The sequence below is a fragment of the Strix aluco genome, chromosome 25 (genome assembly GCF_031877795.1).
Source record: "Strix aluco isolate bStrAlu1 chromosome 25, bStrAlu1.hap1, whole genome shotgun sequence".
NCBI lineage: Eukaryota > Metazoa > Chordata > Aves > Strigiformes > Strigidae > Strix > Strix aluco.
In genome coordinates, this window is record NC_133955.1 from 6,970,824 (window position 1) to 6,994,208 (window position 23,385).

At 50.4% G+C, this 23,385-nt stretch overlaps 1 protein-coding gene across 1 annotated transcript in view; it reads left to right on the forward strand.

Moving 5' to 3' along the window:
- The window catches only part of CR1 (complement C3b/C4b receptor 1 (Knops blood group)), a 99,538-nt gene that overhangs the window by 40,719 nt on the left and 35,434 nt on the right, over positions 1-23,385 (forward strand). Inside the window, 38 exon segments of the mRNA XM_074850317.1 lie at positions 851-1,042; positions 1,481-1,663; positions 2,236-2,421; positions 2,543-2,636; positions 2,984-3,069; positions 3,693-4,124; positions 4,522-4,545; positions 4,684-4,708; positions 5,661-5,815; positions 5,923-6,101; positions 6,239-6,364; positions 7,503-7,808; positions 7,897-8,179; positions 9,903-10,085; positions 10,798-10,980; positions 11,152-11,331; positions 11,543-11,725; positions 12,325-12,507; positions 12,679-12,858; positions 13,070-13,252; positions 13,536-13,760; positions 14,057-14,248; positions 14,500-14,599; positions 14,931-15,016; positions 16,202-16,396; positions 16,783-16,962; positions 17,068-17,259; positions 17,426-17,525; positions 17,699-17,784; positions 18,794-18,976; positions 19,326-19,505; positions 20,036-20,218; positions 20,367-20,549; positions 20,737-20,919; positions 21,190-21,372; positions 21,605-21,796; positions 22,048-22,147; positions 22,694-22,779. Of these exon segments, the coding sequence (XP_074706418.1) occupies positions 851-1,042; positions 1,481-1,663; positions 2,236-2,421; positions 2,543-2,636; positions 2,984-3,069; positions 3,693-4,124; positions 4,522-4,545; positions 4,684-4,708; positions 5,661-5,815; positions 5,923-6,101; positions 6,239-6,364; positions 7,503-7,808; positions 7,897-8,179; positions 9,903-10,085; positions 10,798-10,980; positions 11,152-11,331; positions 11,543-11,725; positions 12,325-12,507; positions 12,679-12,858; positions 13,070-13,252; positions 13,536-13,760; positions 14,057-14,248; positions 14,500-14,599; positions 14,931-15,016; positions 16,202-16,396; positions 16,783-16,962; positions 17,068-17,259; positions 17,426-17,525; positions 17,699-17,784; positions 18,794-18,976; positions 19,326-19,505; positions 20,036-20,218; positions 20,367-20,549; positions 20,737-20,919; positions 21,190-21,372; positions 21,605-21,796; positions 22,048-22,147; positions 22,694-22,779 (6,375 nt within the window).

Here is a 23,385-nt window from a genome sequence, read left to right on the forward strand (position 1 = left end):
CTCTTCTTGGCACCTAATGCAAATTATATCAGCCTTTAATGCGATTGACTCCTTAGCTCCAAACACACGCTCTGGGTGGAGCTGGGAATGAAAATGAAATGCAAAGGAGGATCTGTGGGTGTTGGTGTCAGGTCTGTGAGAACAGCAGCTCCCGAGGCTGTTTGTGGGTATCGCCCAGCGCAGCCACGCAGCGAGGCTCTGCCAGGCTGGCGCGGACGCTGCAGCACTCGTGTCGCGTTCTCCGTCAGGCAGCCGTTGCTGAATTGTTTATCAAGAGCTGCGCTTGGGCGGGACTGGGATGCCTTCAGACATGACTGCACATCCAAAAATCTCAGTTTTCAAAGGAGAGATAAATGCTAAGAGTTTTGTTGGTGCTATTTGGGCTTTTTTACCATCCTGTGGGATGGGCCTGACCGTCCCCTGGGGACAGTTGAGATGGTTTGCTGCTATAATCAGTATTCTGGCCTTATCCTTGGTAGTACAGCGAAGGTAGGAAATGCCATCACCAGCTGGTGAGGGTCTCAAACTGCTTGGTGAGGCCTCTTCTGTAGTGCCTCCTCTTGGACAATAGATGCTGTTTTGCCATTTTACCATTTATCCATTTAAAAAAACCCTGGAAAACATTCAGAATTTAAAGATGCATTCAAGACCTTAGGTTGAGATGATTGCTTTAGGGCTGCTTCCCTGTTTTTCATTTGGCTTTTTTTTTTGTTTTGTTTGGGTGAGTTTGTTGGTTTGGGATTTTTTGTTGGTGGGTTTTGTTTGTTTTTTTTTTTTTCAGTAGCTAGACCTCAGTTTCCTATTCAATGGACATGTTCTTGCATTTTCTTGCTGTCGCTTTCCCATGCAGAGATTCCCTGTTTAGCACCTCCTGTAATCGAGAATGGGCAGCTCACTGATGGGAACAGAGACTTCGTCTTTGGCATGGCTGTAACCTACAGCTGTAACAAAGGTTTTTCTCTTATTGGAGATTCCACAATTCACTGTGCGGCGGATGATAACCTCAATGGAATGTGGAGCGGTCCAGCCCCTGAATGCAAAGGTAAATGCTTTCTCTCTCTCCTTATTCTTTTGACTTTGTTTCTCATTCCTCTCCCGATCTGTACTTTCCTGATGGGCTGCCAAACATGAGAAGGTTGATTTGAGTCTAAAAGGATTCCCAGAGACCATAATGCAGTGGTCTCTCAAGTCGTGGTCAGAGGCAGGGCTTGGTTTAATGGATTCTTCAGCCCACAGAAAGCCTCCCTCTCCCCGCCCATGCCCAGGGCTTCCTGCAAATGAAAAATGAAGCTCTCGCATGTGCATTTTCTTAATGATGTCTCTGTTCACAGACTACCTGCACCCCACTGGGGACCTGCCTCTCTCAAAGGGAAAAGGACTGCAGTTCTCTTACTGAGCTTCTCGTGTGATACCTCTGGTGTCACTGCAGGGCTTTTTATTCTTGTGATAAATATTCTTATTGTCTTATCTTCACTTCCAGTGGTCAGTTGTAAAAATCCAGAAGTGAAAAATGGAAAAAAGTCATCTGGCTTTGGCACTGAGTACACGTATAAGAATACAGTGACCTTTGAGTGTGATCCTGGTCATTTATTGAATGGTAGTTATGTAGTCACTTGTGAAGCTGACAATAGCTGGAAGCCACCTCTGCCAATGTGTGACCCAAGTGAGTACAAACAAATTCATTTATTTCCCTGAGAAATTGCAGTGAAGTAGGTCTGAGGCTTTTGAGCAGGTCAGATTCAGAACCTTGTGTGCTTGGAGCCATGCCCTGGCAGGGCGTGTTGGCTTGGGTCCTCAGCGTGACAGCCCAGGTCAGTTATATATTTAGACCTAAAGCAATTTATTTGTGAGCAGCAAATGAACCAAAAGTGCACTGAAAAGAGGGATGACATTTCCTTCTACACCTGACAGACTTGCTTCTCCAGCTTCCAGACCTGTTGGGGACATTTGGCTTCTAAGCTGAGCTGAATCGAGGCTCTGCAGGCTGGGTTGGTGGTCAGTGATGGAGCATCTCAGCCCCAGAGATGTTACCCAATCTCCATCTTTTCTCTGGTGAAGCAAACTGTGATATATGCTGCTCTTTGCTGAATAAGTTGGCTGCAAACTGTATCCCAGACGCTGACGTTAAAACAGGTTAAAATGTTGTGTGCTGCAATACATGCAGTTGGCTATTGTTATTGCAGACCCTTTGGGTACTTTTCTGTAACCCACCTTCCTTTTCTCTCCAATTGTTAGTCCTCTGCGGCCCTGCTCCACGCTTCCCTTTCGCCGAGTTAACAAGCGCTGTGGGTGACAGCTCTCTTGCTGGAACTAAGCTGAGCTATCGGTGTAAACCCGGTTACGCTGCAGCAAGTGGAAGGTCCTCTGTTGTCACTTGTCTGAGTGATAAAACCTGGTCTGCAGACCCAGACTTCTGTATACGTGAGTATCTCTGTTCCTCCTTTGTCTTGACTGTGCAAGTGATCTGTACACACCTGAGATATTCCTCTGAAATTTGGGTCACGCCCGTAAGTAATTCCTGCGCTGCTTTCTCTTCCTCCAGGACAGCGATGTTCTCCTCCCACCATAAAGAACGGGGATGTGATCGCAGACAATTTCCTCTTTGAGACAGTTGTGACATTCACCTGTCATCCTGGGTGAGTGGATTGCTGCTTAAAAGGGACCAACTCAGGGGTCAGAAGATGGGGATCGCGGGCAGTAGCATCCACCCCCCAGCTTCCCTGTGCAAGGCTCCAGTGACATCGTATATTATGTCTTCAGTGGGATGAGCAGGTGGCAACATGCGTGTGCTTGGTAATGCAGTGAACTGCTCCAATTAGCTCTTACCAGTGCCCTTATTTAGTGATGGTGATGTGGGCAGATCCCATTTCATAGCAGGGGCAACTTCTGGTTAATAACTTGCCTGCATGCAGTGGTGGGAGGTGGGGAAGAACCCTTTCTGGGTTCTCTTCTGGAAAGTACTAAACTTCTTCTCTTTCTTTAGGTTTGAATTAAAGGGGTCATCTTCTGCCAAGTGTGTGGTATCAGGAAATGGAGTAGATTGGGATACAGCATCTCCCTACTGTGAAAGTAAGAGGGGAAAATCCATGCACAGAGCCATTAAGATAATAGTTGGAACTGCACTGGTGTAGCTGCCTTGCTGGTGGGCTTGGGCTGCTCTTGCTTTTTAAATCAATCAGCTGTAAAATTCACGATTTCAATACTAACTCATGCTGTGGGGTCTTAGGTGCAATAGTCTCATACAATTCAGAAATTATGCTGGCAAAGTGGAAGGAGCAAGGGAAGAGCAGAAATTATAGAAAAAAAAAAACAGTCACAGGAAGGAAGTTTTCTTTCTCTAGTTACCAGGGAAAGAGGAAAATAATTGGATATTAGAACTCTGTCCACTCCATTTGGTACAACACTGAAACCAGGTGTTACAAAGTCAGTGTATAGTGTTATGTGAAGCTAGAAATGGCTGAAACATTTCTTCTGGCCTAATTACGTACTTCAGTGGCTTATGTCATGGGGTGTGATCCTGGAGTTGTGGCTAATGGCCATAACTGAGGTGAGTGCCAAGCAAGGAAGCTCAAAGTCTTTTCAGTTGCTGCTAGATGGGTGGTGTTTGGCTGTACCTCCTCCTCCCCATACAGCTCTTCACCTCCTCAGTTAGGAGAAGTACTCAGATGCTCTCGCTGATGTCCCCCCTGTAGGACAGCTCCCTGACGTTCTCTGTGAAGAGCCCCCCACGATCGACAATGGGATGCACAATGGCACGAAGGGCAGAGCCTTTGTCCACGGCTCTGTCGTGGTTTATAAATGCAAGGATGGCTTCACCCTTGCTGGAGTGGCCTCTATTCGCTGTACGGTAGATCATCAAGACCGTGGGGTCTGGAGCAAGCCTACTCCTGAATGCAAACGAGTGGTTCCTCCTACAGAACAGCTCCCTGACGTTCTCTGTGAAGAGCCCCCAACGACTGACAATGGGATGCACAATGGCACGAAGGGCAGAGTCTTTGTCCACGGCTCTGTTGTAGCTTATAAATGCAAGGATGGCTTCACCCTTGCTGGAGCGGCCTTTCTCCAGTGTATTGCAGCAGACCAATACAGGGGAGTCTGGAGCAAGCCCGCTCCTGAATGCAGAGGTGATTATCTCCTGTGACTGTCTTGCTGCCCCCTCTCTGTCTTCAAAATACCTATCTTCTCCTTCCTCTGTGAATCCTCAAATCAGATAATTCTGCTAAGGTGTAAGCCTTTGATGCTTCCTGCAACAGCTTCAGCCAAAATCTCGTGCCAAACGAGCATGATTAGGTTGCGGCGTGGACTTGTGGGGTAGCGGAAATGTATCCTGGTAAATACATCTGGGTTTTAACAGGTAAAACATCTGTGGAGTTGGGCTACGCAGGGGTCCTGTTCTGTGTGTTGCTTGAATTGTGTTCCATGTGCATTGGCTCTGGTTCGAGATACTGCACGTGGTGTAGTCTGATGAATTACCGTGCTGAACGGGCGCCAAGTTTCACGTTTGGCTCGCTTCCTTTTCAGGTGCAGCGACCATGATCACTGTTGGTAAGTAATACAGATTCCTGAAGCCCTGTACCGTGCTCTTGCCTGTCTTTATGTAATTGTCTCCTGTTTGTTCTGCTTGACATAGGCTTAAAAGCCTTCTGCTACCATCTGTTCTCATATTTATATTGTTACTTTAAGATCATGCTGTGAAAAAGGGGGGAAGGTAAAGGGGACCAGGGAGGGAAAAGATAGTTGAATATGTTTGGAGTAAAGACTGAAGCTTCTTATCTGTCTCCGGTAGGAATCTTCCCCCTCCTCCTGGCACTGCTGATTATGAACATCTAGCTTAGGGAACAGGCACAGCGGGGAGGCAGCTGTAGATGTGTTGGACTTGATCACGCCCATCCCAGTGCCCTGCTTTTCTCTCCTGTGAAACTGGCTTCGAAGCAGCAACCAACAGCCCCGGGATGACGAAGCCCCGATGCTCCGTGCCGCTGCCCGGGACTGCGCTCACGCTTTTGGACGCAGCAGCTCGAGCGTGGGGCCGGGCCGGGCTGGGAGGATCTCTGCCACCCAGCTGCAAACACTCTTCAGAACCCGAGCGCTGTTATCCCCACGTTAAGTCGCAATGATGCCAAAGACCTTCACGCTAAAATAGAGGAGGCTCAAGAAAATCCTGCGCTTTGGGTACCTCCACATGCTGTTTCTGAGCCCTGCTAAGGTCACGTTGTGCCTGGTCCTAATCGGGATTCAGGGGTTTCTTAAGTGTTCTGAGGTGGAAAGTGCTGCCGCTGCCAAGAGGATTAATGGTGAATGTCTTCATGTGAGTGATACCTACTTAAAAAAATTGTTTGATACAAATAAGTCAGGTATAATTTGTGAGTACTGAAAGCATTGAAAATGTTCATATAAAAGCGCAGTTGTACTTCAGGGTGAGTCTGAACCCTTGTGCAAATAGCAATCCTTACAGATCAGTAATTTTACCAGAGAGAAAAAAATGTCTTATTACAAAGAACTACTATTCTGACTCTTCCTGTATGTACTAAAATTAGTTTTAAACTTCAGCTGAAGGTCTCTGCCCTGGCACTGTCTTTGTGTCACGTCGAGGCTTTTCCGCAAGTACCTTGCGGAAACACCCTTCTTGTCTCTGCGGTGACTCAATGCTTCTCCCGAAGTGCTGAAGCTTTCGGTGGGCTGAAAGCCCCGGGGGAGCGCAGCTGGGTGGGTGCTTGGAGGCAGCGGAGCTCATCTGCGGGCAGGTGGTGTCCGGGCCGAATGCAGAACTTGCAGGTGTCGTGGCAGATGCCACCAAACATCAGAAAGTTGCTGCGTGTGAACCTTTTCACTTTCTGCTCAAACGCCGCCTGCCTGGGGCGACTCCGAAGCAGGGAATTGCTGTCTGGCTTTGCACTTAAAAGGCTTTTTCTGGGGGTGCAGTGCACTCTGACTGTGCTGGCTCCCACCACGGGTCGGCCGGGTGCCAGCTCAGCCCCAGGGTGCCCCGGGGCTGCTGTGGCGCTGGGGAGCGAACGCGGGTTTTTGGGCTCTTGCTCCGCTCGCAGCAGGGCGGGCGGGCGGCTGCACAGGGCGACTGCTGCTCTGACGCTGCACCCACAGTAGGCGCAGATGCACATCAAGCCAGAGCCTTAATTTATTCCTCCATGGGGAACAGGACACAAACCCCACACCACCTTTTGTGCACTTTGTTTTCATCTGTCTAACCTGACCCAGCCGGTTGTTGTGCTGAGAACAGTTTGCGAGGGTGGATAGAGGTGAGCGAGGAAGCGTGCTGTCCTCAACTCGAGCCAGGCTTTGGCAGTGCCACAGGGACAGCTCCAATGACAGGACCTCTGTCACCTTATTTAAACCAAAGAAACAGGCAAAAGTTCCCTTGATTTGTCTGGCTGATAGAAAGCCCATGTTGTGGTGTTGGTGTCCTTTCCTGGCTTTAACTCAGCCTCGCTAAATGATCACTTAATAAGCAGAAGAGGTATGTAGCATCTCGTAAAATGAGGTAAAGATTTGAAGGTTTCCTGGGAATCCTGTTTATAAGGGAAACAAAACTGTGATGGAATTTAAGCTTGTTGAGCCTGAATCCAGCTTGAGACATCAGGACTTTTAGCTGCTGGTAAAGCAAGATTTTGAGGTTTGGTGTTTTGCCTGACGCAGAGGTGAATCGCCCATCTGTGAGCTTCTCATGACGCGCAGTTGGGATTGAGAAGTGTTCGAAATGTGTCTACTACATGCTTTTTGTTTCTGCATTTTCACAGTGCTTTCCTGTTAACAGGAACATGCATCTAATGAGAGGGAAGACCACAAATAGCCATTTCCATCAACAAGTTAGCCCTGTTCCAAATAGACCCACAAAGTTCTCCCTTCCCCGCAGAGCACTGTCCTGCTCAGCTGTCACTGAGGCTCTGACAGATACTGTTTTCGGAAGCCAGTCTTGCAGAACAAGCACTTGCAGATTGCTGGTTGTTTTTATGTATTTCTTACCATAAGCCACGTTTGTGACTAGAAGAACAAGACACAAATGTAAAGCCTCATAGCTTAGTGTTGTGTTCGGTTTCGTTATTTTAATCCCAGCACAATTATTCCTACTGCCTAGTCCAGAGTGGTTGTTCCAAATGATTTAAGAACTGATTTAGGTCTTAAATCATTTGGAAAAAACGCAACCAAATGGAAAATCATTTGGAAAATCTGCAACTAAATGGAAGAAACTGTGAATGCTGTGACGTAGCTTACGGGTGTTGAAGAGCACTTATCTACTGTGTTTGTAATTGAGTTGTACATAATTTTACTTCATAATCTGAGTGTAACCAATTAAGTGCAATTCTGAAGTATAAATGTTGGGTCTGTAAATATTGGAGGATCTTTGTCAATAAAAGGGATAAAAAGACTTGAGTAATGCACACTTTGCTGCTTGTTTTTGGCTCAGAAAACAGCCTCTGCTATGTGAGGTTCCTGTGGCTGTTCCTACATCAAAAAATCTTGTCTGTGGATTTTTATTCTTCCAGCGGCAAGGGATGAGGCCAGCTTGGATGAGTCCTAGAGCAGCCAGGGTTGGGTCAGGAGGGGTCGTGTCCGTGGCTGCAGGGCTGCACTGCCTGGCCCTAGCACCCACGGCCCTGAGGGACAGACGTGTCCCCAACTGCTGCTGGTCCCATGTGTGTGGGAGGAGGGAATGTCCCGCTCTGCCCTTCCCGTACCCGGGTACCAAGCCATGCCCCTTCGGCGTGGGAAGGGCTGCCGTCATCACCCGGGGACTCGGGGCAGAGCCTGGGTCACTTCCCCAACCGAGGATGCCCCCCACCGAGGGCACAGTTTGGCTAACAGCACCTCTGTGCCTGCACCCACCCCTCTCACAGGTCCCCGTGGTCCCAGGGGCCCATCCTCCCCTGTCAAAAATAGCAGCAGAAGCAGCGTGTGGGACCTGCAGCCTGCCCGGGGGTGGTGGCTGTGCCCATCCTGTGCGGGGGAGCCCACAGGTTCCTGTCCCATGGCCCTGGGAAGCCCCGCAGCTGCAGCTCCTTCCGCACACGGGGGGCAGTGGGGGGAACTGGGGTGCCTTTATCTTCCCACAGCCCCCTGGGAGCCACAGTCTGCGCCGGGGACCGGAGCATGGTGCTCGCCTTCGCCCTCTGCCTCCTGGGCGGCTCCACGTTGCTCCTGGCCACCACGGCCGGGGCTCAAGGTAAGGAGGACCAGCAGGTCTGCACCACTGGGGCCTTCCTCTCATGGCCCTCTTCTTCCTCATCTCTGCTCCTCTCCTCGCTGATCCTTTTGCTTTTCCCTGTGGAGGCAGGTAGAGCCCTGTGCTGGTCCCTGGTGGACCTCAGCACGGCAGACCCTGAGCATCACAGAGCCTCTGAGCTCCTCTGCTAATGAAAAAGACTCTCTGGGACGGCACCGGGGCCACCCTGTGCCCTTCAGTGGCCAGGGGAAAGGGATCTACAACCTCTCTATGGAAGGCTGTGGAGAGTCTTTCACAACTTTCCTGGCTTCTCATAACGTATGTGTTTAAACTGCCAAAGTAAAACTGGTTATGGGTACAGCATCTTACAGCAGTGAGGCGAGGAGCTTGTTCCAATAATAGATTGTGTTTGAGCTCTGTCAAGTTGAAATTTGCTGGGATAAACAGGAATGCATTGAGATGAGGCAGGAGAGTAAAATGGCAAACAAGACCGTGCTGTTTGGCATGTTCGGTCTGAAAGCCCGCAGGGCATGAAAGCCTGGCAGGTAGCCCGGTGTGCCCGTGTGTTTGGGACAGGGTAGCCAAAACGTACAGAAGGCCCATCACTGCAGTGTGGTTTTTTTTACCCCTTCCTGTCCTGTAAGCTGTAAGGTGCTGCGACCTGGCTGCCCTGGCAAGGTTTGAGAAGTGTCTTGGTACTGTATGGAGAAGACTTCAGCCTCTATCCTCAATCATGTTCATTATTCACTGGCATCTTGAGAGACCAAAGGCTGACGCCCCTGCCTTAGCTGGCTGCAGTGGCTCAGTGGCAGGCTGGGAGTCAAGCATCAGTGGCTGCAAAGGGCTGGGTTATGTTTTAAAAAAAAAATAAATTAAAAAAAAAAAAAGAAGTATCACTAAGTTAACACTTTGTAAAAAGGTTAAGTCATATTTTCTTCTATTATACTTGGTTTTCTGTATGTTCAGCTGAGGTACGTGCATTCGGTTCCCAGCCTTGTGGAAGCAGCTGTCATTGCTCATGTGCTGTTTGATGCTGGAGAGCTGTGGTTCTCCAGCAAAGCCAGCCTCGGAGCTCGCGATGGGCTGTGCCTGAACAGCGCAGAGGCACAGAGCTGTGGCCCTTTACTCAGCAATTCAAAGGATATTATCAGTGAGAGGCGTCTCTTTTACCTCCTTTCTACGTTTCTGTATCTAGGGCAAATATTTGCCTGGTGAACAAAAAGGTACTTCCCTGCAGTTTTAGTTGTGAACGTCTGCCTGCCTCTCTGCGTGTCTGCCTCTGCCTCTCCCTTTCCCTCTGCAGACAACCCCCAGCACCCCTGGAAGCACCCCAGCAGGTTCACGGTGGGTCCCTTGTAAGGCACAGCAGAGGTTTCGCATGGCACCCCCAGCCCACGCTGCGCACCCTGCGTGCCCCTGCTAGCACAGACCCCTGGGCTGCCATTAGGTCAGTCCTGGGTGGTCCTGCCAATGTTTCCCCGGTCAGATCGGACCCAGGGCATGGTCCCAGCCTGTGGGGTACAAGCATGCAGAAAGGCCATGGAAGGCTCTTGACCTCACCAGGTGATTGACACAAAATCCTGGACACCCAGTTCTTCCGCCTCACTCCCCTGCTCAGGGATCAACCGGCTGTGTGGAAACCATCAACACAGCAACCAGCACGGGCAGGAACAGCTTAAGAGCTGTGTAGGTAAACGATGTTTTATTTCTCTCCCTTTTCCAGCCACCTATTGCCCATTCCCACGTGTCCGGCATGGGAAGAGAGTATCCGTCGCTCGTTATTTCTACAGGACCGGGGACACCGTAAGCTTTGTGTGCAACTCAGGGTACACCTTGCAGGGCTCCCGCAAAAGCACGTGCCAAGCTAAGTTTGGATGGATCCCACCTCTGCCAGTGTGCAAAAAGGGCAAGTGTCCCAGCGTGCGGTGCGAGTGGTGACAGCCACGGGGGGAAGCTCCCTCTTTGGTCCTCTCAAATTCGGTGGGAAACCAAAGTTGGGATGAATCTGTCCTCCTTGCTTCTCTTCTCAAACCAAAGTGCTGCCAGCTTGGCTCTTAGAGACAGAAACAGCTTCAAAGAAACGAGCTGGGGAGGGACGTGGGGATGGCTGCAGCCTGCCCTGCCTTGGGCTCTGAGAGGGATGGGGAGGTTAACCCTGGGCTGAGCTGCCGTGTGGCCGGAGGCTGTAACCCCCTCCCTGGCACACTCAGGAGCCGTAGGCGGGCTGCGGGGATGGCAGAATCTGCTGCCCTGGGGGGATTTCGGTGACTCTGCTTCTGGTCAGATGTGGAATGTTTTCATCTTCCTCCTGGAAGAGGAAGTAATCACAGCTGCTCGCTCTTGCTGCTTCCCCGTCCATGTGCATCTTCTGCCCAATCCCATGATGTGCCTGGGAGTCCTCCGGTCAGGATGTCATTATTGTTAGTAATTTCCTCTAGCCACAATGTGATTGGAATCTTAGCGCTGCTGTACCTTTTGTTAACTAATACTTTGGACCAGCAAATGGAACAAAGACTAAGCAGAGTTCAGGATATTACCCTGCTATTACCCAAATGGTCCTAGTAGCACACAGAATGGCAAACAGCTGACTCACAGGGCAACTTCTTTTCCCTCTCCAGAGGTGACATGTCCTCGGCCACCAAACATTGCCAACGGGCTGCACAGCGGACAGTCCTTGAACAAGTTTTCCCCGGGAGCGACCGTGTACTACGGCTGCAAGGATGGCTACGAGCTGTTTGGAAACGTGTCCATCAACTGCACGGAGGCTGGGGCGTGGAGCTGGCCCCTGCCCCGCTGCAAAGGTGGGTGGGTGGGTGCTCCACTGATGGGTGGGGGGCTGGCAGAAAGGGTGCTGGATGTCCTGTAGGAACAACGCAGACAGGCTCATGGCAGAGATGAGAAGGGAGGGGGCTGTGCGTGCAGGATCCGGCCCATGCGCTGAAGTTTAAAGGTGCTGTCCATGTTCCCCGCAGCAATCGGCTGTGAGATCCCCGAGGTGCAGAACGGGAAGGTCCATGGGCTGCAAAGCACCTACAAAGCTGGAGAGACTCTTCATTTTGACTGCGACGCCGGTTACGCCTCAGAGAACACCTACGAGGCCCAGTGCCAGCCCGGGGGGTCCTGGGATCCACCGGTGCTCGTCTGCGAGAGGGGTGAGTGCGGGTGCCCACTGCTTCCCCAAGGGTAGCCCTGCCTGGTGGGTGCTCCTTGCAGGCAGGAACAGCGTGTGCAGGCAGGAACAGCGTGTGCAGGCAGGAACAGCGTGTGCAGGCAGAGCTGTTCCTGCGATGGCCATCACAGCAGCTCCTTCCCCTCGCACGCTGCTCTCTCGCTGAGTTAAGTCTTTCTGTCTCCCTCTCGCAGTCCAACCTTGCCCCATGCCTCCAGAGATCACCAATGGACATCACAATGCCAAGGACAAAGCATTTTTTACCACGGGAATGTCTGTAACATACACCTGCGATCCTGGCTACTACCTTGTTGGAAATGCTGCTGTGTTCTGTAGAGTATCGGGGAACTGGAGCCAGCCCGGCCCTCGCTGTGAAGGTGCGTCTGTGTCTGTCCCCTCCGGGGAGAAGCTCATAGTGTGGCTCTGAGCACAGGGGAGATCCTGACCATTGTCACTGAGCCCTTCAGTGAGGGATTCAATTCCCCTTTAATGAAGTATAAAGTTTTATAATATGTAAATAAGAAGTTTACACCCATGAACCAGAGTTTGGTCTTTCTATAACTGCGGCTGCACGTGCTGTACCTCTCTCTCATGCTGGGGCTGGGTGCTGGTCACCCTGCAGTGTATGTCCAGGAGTTGGCACATCCCCTCTTAATGTGAGACCAAGTGCAAAGGCAGCTCCAGAGCCAGCACCCTCATCCCGGTGCTCCAGTGGCATCCTGGCTGCAGCACACCATGGAGAGCCGGCGGGATTTTCACAAATCAATTCAACCTTCTTTGTCCAGAAAAGTTGGAGGAGAGGTGGGGCACCCAAAGAGTGGCTGTCAGGCCAGACCCCGCAGTACCTGGTGTGCGAGCCTTCCGCCTTCCTCTTGTGCCTTCCCCCAAGTCTGCTGTGCAGGAGGTTTGAGTTGAGCTGTCTCTCAGGTATCGCCTCTCCCAGACGTTCTCATGGGCTTTTCCTCTCCCTCTCCAGAGGTGACATGTCCTCAGCCACCAAACATCGCCAACGGGCTGCACAGCGGACAGTCCTTGGACAAGTTTTCCCGGGGAGTGACCGTGTACTACGGCTGCAAGGATGGCTACGAGCTGTTTGGGAATATGTCCATCAACTGCACAGAGGACGGGGTGTGGAGCTGGCCCCTGCCCCGCTGCAAAGGTGGGTGGGTGGGTGCTCCACTGATGGGTGGGGGGCTGGCAGAAAGGGTGCTGGATGTCCTGTAGGAACAGCGCAGACAGGCTCATGGCAGAGATGAGAAGGGAGGGGGCTGTGTGTGCAGGATCCGGCCCATGCGCTGAAGTTTAAAGGTGCTGTCCATGTTCCCCGCAGCAATCGGCTGTGAGATCCCCGAGGTGCAGAACGGGAAGGTCCATGGGCTGCAAAGCACCTACAAAGCTGGAGAGACTCTTCACTTTGACTGTGACACCGGTTACGCCTCAGAGAACACCTACGAGGCCCAGTGCCAGCCCGGGGGGTCCTGGGATCCACCGGTGCTCGTCTGCGAGAGGGGTGAGTGCGGATGCCCGCTGTTTCCCTGAGGGTAGCCCTGGCTGGTGGGTGCTCCTTGCAGGCAGGAACAGCGTGTGCAGGCAGGAACAGCGTGTGCAGGCAGGAACAGCGTGTGCAGGCAGAGCTGTTCCTGCGATGGCCATCACAGCAGCTCCTTCCTCTCGCACACTGCTCTCTCGCTGAGTTAAGTCTTTCTGTCTCCCTCTCGCAGTCCGACCTTGCCCCATGCCTCCAGGGGTCCACAATGGACATCACAACGCCCAGGACAAAGCATTTTTTACCACGGGAATGTCTGTAACATACACCTGCGATCCTGGCTACTACCTTGTTGGAAATGCTGCTGTGTTCTGCAGAGCATCGGGGAACTGGAGCCAGCCCGGCCCTCGCTGTGAAGGTGCGTCTGTGTCTGTCCCCTCCGGGGAGAAGCTCATAGTGTGGCTCTGAGCACAGGGGAGACCCTGACCATTGCAGCCAGATCCTCAGAGAAGGACAATCCCATGTAAAGTGTTGCGCAGTATAAATTAATTTCAAGTCCTTCTATTGTGAAGGTGGGGCTGGGGAGGTTTATGTAGATGTCATGCTGATTTTTTTGTTGCAATATTAACAGCTTGTGGTGTTTTTGTTTTGTTTTGCTCCAACTTCCTTTGCATATCTCTTTGGCACATCATCATTTCCAGTGACTGTCTGCATAAATCCAGATATAGAGAATGGAAGGCAAGTTGATGGTCATGGATCTATCTCCGCACCTGGGCAAACGGTGACATTTCAGTGTCGTGATGGTTACAGCCTGCAAGGCAGTGCTAAAGTCTTCTGCCAGGAGGATGGCAGCTGGCACCCTCCTGTTCCCTTCTGCGATAGGCTGCACCATTACCAGGAGTCCTTAAACAGGCCTGAACTTCCAGGTAAATCGTGACATAATTGCCTTGGGGTACACTGCTATTTTATGTCCCCTAACCCCATTAAAAAAATGTGGTTAAACCCTGTGAGGGGAAGATTTAAGTATATCCTGGGAATAAGAACCTGATCCTCTGGAATCCTTTGAGCAAATATATTGTGTTTGTTCAGTAATAGCTATATTAATCAAAATAAACAATTTTGCAAAGCAAAGCAAACTCCCTTCCTTGTAAGTGTTCTTTCTGTGCTTGCACCCAGCATGCCTGTCCTGCCTGATTCTCATGTCTGTTTTCTTTCTCAATAGGTGGTTGTGGTGCTCCTACAAGGTTACACTTTGCTGAGCTAAATCAGGAGCATATAAATGAGATTGATTTTTCTGTTGGGAAGACTGTGCAATACACTTGCCGACCTGGATATGCTAAACACCCAGGAATGTCACCTACTATTACATGCCTTGAGAGCGGAGTGTGGTCAGAAGCACTAGAATTCTGTAAAAGTGAATAGCTCCTTGATTTGGTGTCCGTTATTCAAGAAGGATAGGTGCTAGGTTCTGTCCATGCTGAAAAAACTTAATGTTATTCTGATGTTCAAATAGTATGTGACTAGTAAAGCCATGTAACTCTGTTATTCAAAACCCATTTTGGGGGTAATTGGAAATGTGGACAGATTACTGGAGTAATAGTTGCATCTGTTGCACCATGGTATAGATAGACAGAAGCCTAAAATGAGGGTTTTTTCCTCCTCCAGGGAAACAATGCAATCATCCTGGTGAACCTCTGAATGGGAAAATTGATTTCCTGACAGATCTCCTGTTTGGGTCAACAGTGGTCTACAGCTGTGAAGAAGGGTAAGTGCTGGGTTTGGCTACTGCTTCAAACAGCAAGGAGAGATGCATTAGGTAAGTCTCCCTTTTTTCCTCCTATTCAGTCACTCCCGATAAATGGATTCTGTACAGAAGCCGCTGTATAGAGTTCTGTACCTATATAACACATCAGGATATCTTATGTATACACGTATATACTGTGAAATTGGTCAGGCAGAGCTAGGAAGGGAACTTCTCCTTCAGGGCCACAGCTTTGCTGTCAGCAGGGCTGATCACACCACCCGGGGTGGTTAGGAGGAGGTAGGAACTCCAGCTGAAATGGCTTGAGATGAACATTCAATCCTTTTAACACCAGGTACAGGTTAATCGGACAAGCCAGCAGACGATGCGAGATTTCTGGCGGACGTGTGGCGTGGAGTGGCAAAGTTCCCATTTGTCAGCGTAAGTAGCCTACAGCTCCGGGGGTCTGCATGGATTCAGTAAACATTTTCCAGCAGAGACTGCCAAATCTTTCCAATCAAAGCTTTCACAGGGAATTTCTCTGCTCTGTGGGCATGACAAATATCAGAAGGTTTCGATGTCACGAGAAAATGTTCTGGAAAAGGTACAAGACCTCAAAACTTAACGGAGTATAGAAAGCAATGTCTCAGCTGGAGCTTTTTCAGCCGTACTTAGGTATCCTGTCTCTGAGTAACTTCACAAGCCCATTGCAAGAGAGGAAGGGAAAATATTATCTTCAGCTTAAGGGTTGTTATTGTTAGGCACAGAGAGACCAAAGCTCAACCCTAAGAAGAGGCAGAGGGCTGTGGGAGGGCCAGAGGGGGAATCCCAAAGTCCCAAACCGCGGGCGCTCTCTTTCACTCCGAGCACAGATAACTGGTGGTACCCAAAGAGGTGCCGTGCTGCACCTCTGCAGTCACACCTGGGTGTTTCTCTGCTAATCAAGTAGTGTTGCTGATTAGGTGACAGTTTCATATGAAGAAAAAAACATTTACTGGTACATTGTGGGATTTTAAAGCATTTTACAGATTCACCTATTAACCTAAGGTGACATACAGATTGCAGCCTGTGCGTGCCTTTGCATTGTGTGCAGCTGAAAAATCAGGATTTTACACAGGCAAAATAAATGCAAAATAAATATTTCATAGAATCATGGAATGGTTTGGGTCAGAAAGGACCTTAAAGATCATCCAGTCCCACCCCCCTGCCATGGTCAGGGACACCTTCCACTAGCCCAGGTTGCCCAAAGCCCCGTCCAACCTGGCCTTGAACCCTTCCAGGGAGGGGGCAGCCACAGCTTCTCTGGGCAACCTGTGCCAGGGCCTCACCACCCTCACAGGGAAGAATTTCTTCCTTACATCTAAACTTTTTAAGTTCTTAAACAGTAGAAAAGATAAAGCATGTAGGTGTTTCCTCCATAGAGGTTTGTCTTACTGGTCTGCTTTCTGTCACAGACATTGCTGGCCAGGGAGATGGGATCCAGTTGCCTACAAGGCCTCACCCAGAAGGTCACTTCATTGCAGTTACTCCATCTCTAGGACGAGTGTTTATGCCCCACAGACTGAGGGATTTCAAGTCCTCTGGTGCTGCTGTTGAATTTAGAAGCCTTGTTCTGCACCTTTGCAGGTATCCCTTGTGAGCCACCTCCAGACATTCCCAACGGGAAGCACACGGGCAGGCTGATGGATGAATTCTACTTCGGCATATCTGTAACATACACCTGCAACCCCGGGTACCCGCTCCACGGAGAGCCCTCCATCTACTGCACCACCTGGGACGGGAAAAATGGCGTGTGGAGCGGGCCCCCGCCGCGGTGCGGAGGTAGGCTGCGTGTGCACGTGCAAATACTCGGGTACAATCCCCCTGGCCCTACTGCTTCGTATTCACAAAGACTAGGAACCCTCCAGACAACTGCACTTCTTGCCCGAAGGGCAAGGATTAGCCCAGGCTGGTTTCACAGCTGAGGCCAGGCAGAGGGAAGGAGGCTGGGGCCTCCCTGCTGCCTCCAGCACCCCCCAGCCCCACCTTTCAGCTCCGGTCTCTCTCTCAATGTTTGACATCGCTGGATGCGGGCAGTACGTCATCTGTGGGGAAATTATTTTCAGGCTTGTGGCTTAAAATGGATTGTAACTCTAAGTGGCTTTACAGCTGAACAGCTCTGCACACTGCCTAAGTGCCTGTTTTGAGGACCTGCACTTCTTTTCCAGAGGCAAGATGTCCTGTCCCACGGGTCCAGAACGGGAGGATCGTGTCTCCTAGGACATCCTACACACACAAGGATACCATCACCTTTGAGTGTGAGCCAGGCTATGTTCTACGCGGCCACAGAGTGGTACGATGCCAACTAAATAACACCTGGGAGCCACCCGTGCCAGTCTGCGAGCAGGGCAAGTGTTCGATCAGCGCTCTGAATGTGAACCTTCCCCCTGCTCTCCCAAATCTGCTTTTTCTTGACTCCTTTAACAACTGGGCTGGTTTATCTTTCTTGGTAGCTGGCTGCAATGCACCTACCCGACTGGCGTTTGCTGAGCTGAAGGAGCCGTACAGCAACCAGACTGTCTTTCCCGTGGGGAGGACGGTGGAATACGTGTGCCGGCCTGGGTACGCCCAGCACCTGGGGATGCCGCCGGCCATTACATGCCTCAGGAATCAGACGTGGTCTGCAGCACTGGAGTTTTGTAAAAGTATGTCTTGCAAGTGCTGAAAAACCTAAAGTGTCAGGCTTGGCTGGATTTTCAAGTTTTTCTAGCTTTATGGGTTTCTTGATGCAGTGTGGTCTCTGTGCTAGCATCCCTGGCTGGGATGTGAGTCAGCAGCTGAGGGCTAATGGTGCCTGGCATTCCCTTCTAGGGAAAAAGTGTCCTAACCCCGGGGATCCGGAGAACGGCAGAGCTGTTGTCCTGACAGACCTCCTCTTTGGGTCCAAAGTTAATTACACTTGTGACAAAGGGTGAGTCTTGCAACTACCTGAATTCAGCTGCCAAGTGAGAGTGAAGCAGATTTTCAGCTTTACATGAAGGAACCTAGTTCCCAAGTCAAAAGTCTTGGCTGCCTCTTACAAGGGTTGTAAAGAATTCCCAAGTGTCTTAATGTAAATTAATAGATCCTTCTGTGTGGCTCCAGGTACAAGTTGGTTGGAGGTTCTCAGAGAACATGCGAGGTCTCTGGCACACATGTCTCGTGGAGTGGAGATGCTCCTGTCTGCCAGCGTAAGTAGGCGACACCAAAAGGTCCTTGGAGTTGGCTTGCAAGAGAAAGTGTCACATCTTTCAAGACAAAGATTTTATTGCAAAAGATTTCTCAAGCTACTGTATGTGTAAAATCTTTTATTTTTCTTTTAATTCTGTTTTGTTTTGGATGCTTCTGAAAATGTTTCCAAAGGTCTTTTATTTATCCTGGCCCAAACAGGGAAAACCATTATTATATTAAACTCCCTGTTACTGGGGTATTTCTCACTGGTCATGTGTAGGAATGGTGTGGCCAGGCTCTCTCTGCATGTGTCAACAGTGGTTATGGAAAGGGAGGTAAGAATTGTCCCACCACCTCCAGATGTGGGCAGCAAGGAAGTGACTCACAGGAGGGCGCAGGTTTTCCTTCCCACATGTGATTTTTTCCATATAAGGTTTGTCTCTGGATAATTTTGGGTCATTGCATCCAGAGAGCATCACTGCTGAGATGGGTTCAACCCCATCGGCTCCCTTCCTGGGAAGCGTGTCCATCTGGCAGACCCCGGGCACGGCTGCAGCGCCGATGCTAAACGGCACCTTGTACACGCCCACAGGTATCGTCTGCGATCCACCTCCAGACGTCCCCCACGGGAGACACAGCGGGCACTTGATGGACACCTTCTCCTACGCGGATGCGGTCACCTACACCTGCGAGCCCGGATACTCGCTGGCTGGAGAGCCCTCCATCTTCTGCACCACGGTGGACGGGGAGCACGGCGTGTGGAGCGGGCCGCCGCCGCGGTGCGGAGGTAGGGCTCTGCCATGTGCCGGCGTCCATCTGTCCCCACCGGTGAGAGTTGGTTCTGGGTGGCAGAAGGAATGATTGTGGCTGCGGAGGGGGCTGCACCCACTGATAGGAAGATAGCTATCGTGACAGATATTTATTCAAAGGTGTTAATGGAATTAACTCTGGCTTTTGAAAGTTGGATTTTTAGGATTTTTTTTCTTGCCCTGTCTGTATCCCTTATCTGTCTTTCCTTCTCCTTCGCAGAGGTGACGTGTCCTCCCCCTCCAGGCATCGCCAACGGGAATCACAGTGGCCAGCCCTCGGACAGCCACCTCCCAGGCTCGGCTGTGCAGTACAGCTGCAGGGACGGCTACTCCCTCATCGGGAACGCCTCCATCAGCTGTACCGCCGAGGGGACGTGGAGCCGGCCCCGGCCCCGATGTGAAGGTCTGTTTGTAGTGGCTTCTTTTATCTTTCCCTGGGCCCTTTCTTCCTTCTTGACTCTCAGTCTAGTCGCTGCAGACCAAATCTCCAGTGAGGGGCAGAGACCAAAGGTCCCATGGGCAGGAGAAGCTCCTTCTGCCTCTGTGGATTTCCCTTTCCATCCCCCAGTAAGGACAGACTCTCAGGAGCAGTTGGATAATGATATTTGGTGTAAGAATAAGAGTAGATAATGTTGACATGACCATGACAGTGATGGCAAGGTTCAGCAGCAGGTACTGCCCCTGGTCAGTGTCCCTCCACACCCAGGATGGGCTTCACGTCCCCAGTGGTGCCTCGTGCTCTTCATTTCCAGCAAATGGCTGCAAAAGACCAGCGATCGAGAACGGAAGAACGACTGGGCTGGAGACCACGTACAGACTCGGGGATCTCATTGTCTTCGAATGCGATTTTGGTTACGCCTTGAAGGGCTCTCAAGAATCTCACTGCCAGTTTGGGGGCACATGGGACCCTCCTGTCCCCGTCTGTGAGAAGAGTAAGTGTAAATGAGGCGGTGGGTGGCAGCTGATTTCTTCTGAAGGTGCAAGTGCACCTGGCAGGGTACAACCACCTCACATCAGAGGTAAAGGGGCCACGCTCCAGGGCTGGAAAGGAAAAACATCACCAATCTGTCCTCCCATCTTCATAGCCCCCAGTCAGACCCTTGTTATGGACAGCTTTCACCTCTTTAAGTGAATCCACAAAGAGACAGCGAGCCAGGCTGGTGTCTGATCTTGTTCACAACCAGAGAAAGGTCAGAGCAAGCTGTTAGGGCCACAGATGGAAATTAACCACTGTAAATGCTTAAATAGTGAGAATTTATCATTCTTGATGTCAATAAACTCAAAAAACATGAAGGCTGGAAGATAAGTGAGGGTAGGATGGAAACATAATTCAAACAGTGACAGCCCCAGCTATTTGAGAAAAGGTAATGGGAAGGAAAGAAGTTAAGAGGCTGCCTTACCCTACAGTGGGTGTTTGTGGTACCAGCTTTTCACCAGTTATGATTTTTTCCCCTCCTTGTAGTGCTACAGTGTCCTTCCCCTCCAAATATCAAAAATGGCCATCATGAGAGCAAGGATGTGAAAGTGTTCATCCCTGGAATGTCGGTGAAGTACTACTGTGACTGGGGCTATGTCCTCACTGGGAAAACAACAGTTTCTTGTTTGACATCTGGAGCCTGGAGCATCCCTTACCCCCGGTGTGAAGGTGAGCTGTGAGTGCTGTTACCCATAGTGATAAGAGACCATTGTGGTCGCACAGCTCTCCTGAATTTTAACCTCACAAAACCAAAGGGAGAACCCTCAGCTCTAGCAGCTGCTTCCCCAGCCCATATTCTGCCGCTTTTCACTTCCAGTGATCAACTGTGCAAGCCCCAAAATCCAGCATGGAGAAGTGGCTGAAGGACTGAGCACTGTGTACCCTTCTGGGGCCAACGTCACCTTTCAGTGCCACCCGGGCTATGTGCTGTGGGGCAGCCGTGAAGCCAAGTGCCAGCCCGACGGCCGCTGGGTACCCGCTGTTCCCATCTGCGAGCCAGGTGAGCGCGGGCACCTCGGGGTTTAGGAGGAGGGTGCTTAGGGCCATCCCTGTGCCGGAGGGGCCCTGAGGTCCTGCTCTCTGCCTCACTTGCGTCGCTTCAGGTGTGACAGTTTTTTGTCGTGTTACATGTGTTCCAACATTGGGCAAAATCACTAAAACGCCATTCTCTGTCCCTGCCCTGTTAGTGCTGCCTTGTCCTCCGCCTCCCATCATCGCCCACGCCACGCACAGCGCGGAGCTCGGGGCCAACTTCACCAGTGGCATGTCTGTGAGCTACAGCTGCCAGCCCGGCTTCGTCCTCCTCGGAGATCCCTCCGTCCTGTGCACGGCCTCGGGGAACTGGAGCCTCCCATACCCACGCTGCGCAGGTGGGGCCGGCGGCTGCCGCAGCTCCCTGTGCACCCATGGCCGGCTGAGCACCCGTCCCATGCTCGGCTGGTCCCAGAGCAGGCAAACCTGCCAGCCCGCAGAACGGGCATGGGGAGGGGGGGAACGGCACGTCCAGTGATGCCCACGGGTCTGAGTGTGCTTCCAGCACGTGCAGGAGCTGTGTTCATTTGGGGGGCTTTGTGCATGCATCCTTCCTGCATGTTATCCCATTCATACCCTTTTTCATCTTGTTTTTCCTCTCTCTTCAGTGCTGCAATGCCCCTTACCTCCAAATATTGACAATGGAAATCACAGCAGCCAGGGCTTGGAAGTTTTCACTGCTGGGATGGTTGTAAATTATAGCTGTGACCCTGGCTACAGCCTCCTGGGAGAGGCATCGATTTACTGCACTGACTCTGGGAACTGGAGCCTCCCTCCTCCTCAGTGTGCAGGTACACTGTGGTTCCAAGATGGGAGTTATGGACAGTCTGGGAATTTCTGCCATGGAAAGCCTGTAGGATTCATCCTTTTCCTTGCTCTTTCCAAAAGTTTGAATCCTTCAGTCCTTCCCCTTTGTTTTCAGTTTTGCTTGTAAACTTTTATCTATGCAAACTCAATATACATTTTAAAACAACTCTGTGTAGCTGATATCCCTATTTCTCCCTGTGTTTTCTTTCCTGATAGGTGGCTGTGGCACACCTCCAAACTTAACCTTTGCTCAGCTATCGAAGGACTACAAAAATCTGACAGAGTTTGCTGTTGGGGCCACCGTGCGATACAGCTGCCAGCTGGGATACATGAGAAACCCTGGAATACCCCCAACTCTGACATGCCTCAAAAACCACACGTGGTCTGAAGCGCTAGCGTTCTGTAAAAGTGAATAGCTCAATCAGTTTGATGTTGGTTGTTGAAAATTGTCTATGTTACATTTGTGGGTTTCTTAAAACAATTCTTTAAAAAATGATTCATACATGGCTTCACTAGTCACATAGTTTGGGCAGTTATTGGCCTTTTAAAAAACACATCTTTATTGGTGTATGAATGTGGACAGATCCTTAAGATACCTTCTCGTAGTGCATTACAAAACTGCAAGAGAGGAGTTTAAACTCAGCTTTGTTCTTTCCCAGGGAAGCAATGTAAATACCCAGAAACACCAAAGAATGGCAGAGTTGTTGTTCTGACAGATCTCCTTTTTGGGTCAACCGTGAGCCACATGTGTGAAGAAGGGTGAGTCTCACGCTGCCTTTGCTGTCTCCGTTTCTGAGCTCGGTGTTGGGCAACTTACAGTAAAGGCTCAGAGCCCACTCTGCCACACGGCCATTCTCCCACAGCAAGCCAGAATTTGTATTTTGGTTCCAGTTGTGCCATAGTTGCCTGCTCAGGAAAGGGAGGAGTGTCTCTCATTTTCCTCTGCCTGTGCTCAGTAGATTACTTTGCAACCTTGAGTTTCAGATGGCCGCCCCAGCAGGAGCTGAGTGCAAGCAAGCACGTGCTGCAAGGAGGCTCCAGCGGTTTGGAAACCACTTGGGTCTGAGTCCTGATTTAGCACCTGACCAATCTAACCCAGAGCACTTTGGGATCTTTGCTGTTCCTCTCGGATCTAGAAAGAACTTGGTGTCCTTCATTCCCATGTGTCAAACCGACAGAAACACCTCGGTGGTGACCAGCCAGAATCAGCCAAAGGAAACCTCTGGGGGTAGTGTCAGAGTGGGAGTGCAAAACCCAATCTGAATGACTTGGTATCAACCTGTATTTCTTTCTCTGTAACTCCAGGCACCGACTGGTTGGACAGTCTCAGAGGCGATGTGAGATTTTTGGACCGGATGTCGCATGGAGTGGTGTTCTTCCCATTTGTCAGAGTAAGTAGGTCACCACCAGAATTGCCAAATTACGTCCTTAAAATTAAAAAGTGGAATTTCCTTAAAATAAATAGAACCCTGAGGAATAAGACTTTTTAACCATAATATTCCTCTAGGATCGTTTTGTTTTGCTTGCTTGTTTGGTTTCTTCTAAAAATCTCCCAGATGCTAGCTCTTGATCTTTCATAGTTATGTAGACTGAAGATTTGAGATGCCTGCAGGGACTTGTCCCTTTTTTTCACAAACATAAATAATAAATTAAGGAAGAAATGTGTCTTGCAGTAGAAGAGTGGGATATTGAGTAAAATTGAACTGTGATCTTCCAATTACTGTACTGGTATCCAGACCACAAGGCTGTTTTGCAGGGGTTGATCATTGCAATTAGTCTTTCCTTCAGATGGAATTGCTTTGGGAGGCGTGAGCTTGGTATAGTAAAGCAGTCATGGGAATGACTAACAGCACTTACGGATTTCTACACCATTTAATGTATTTATTGCAATGTATTTGCATTATTCTGTTTATAGGCACAAAAATATGTTTATACATACAATAACATGGTAACCCTCCAAGTACTACCTGTGAAAGTCCTCTGAGCAGTGGCACGTT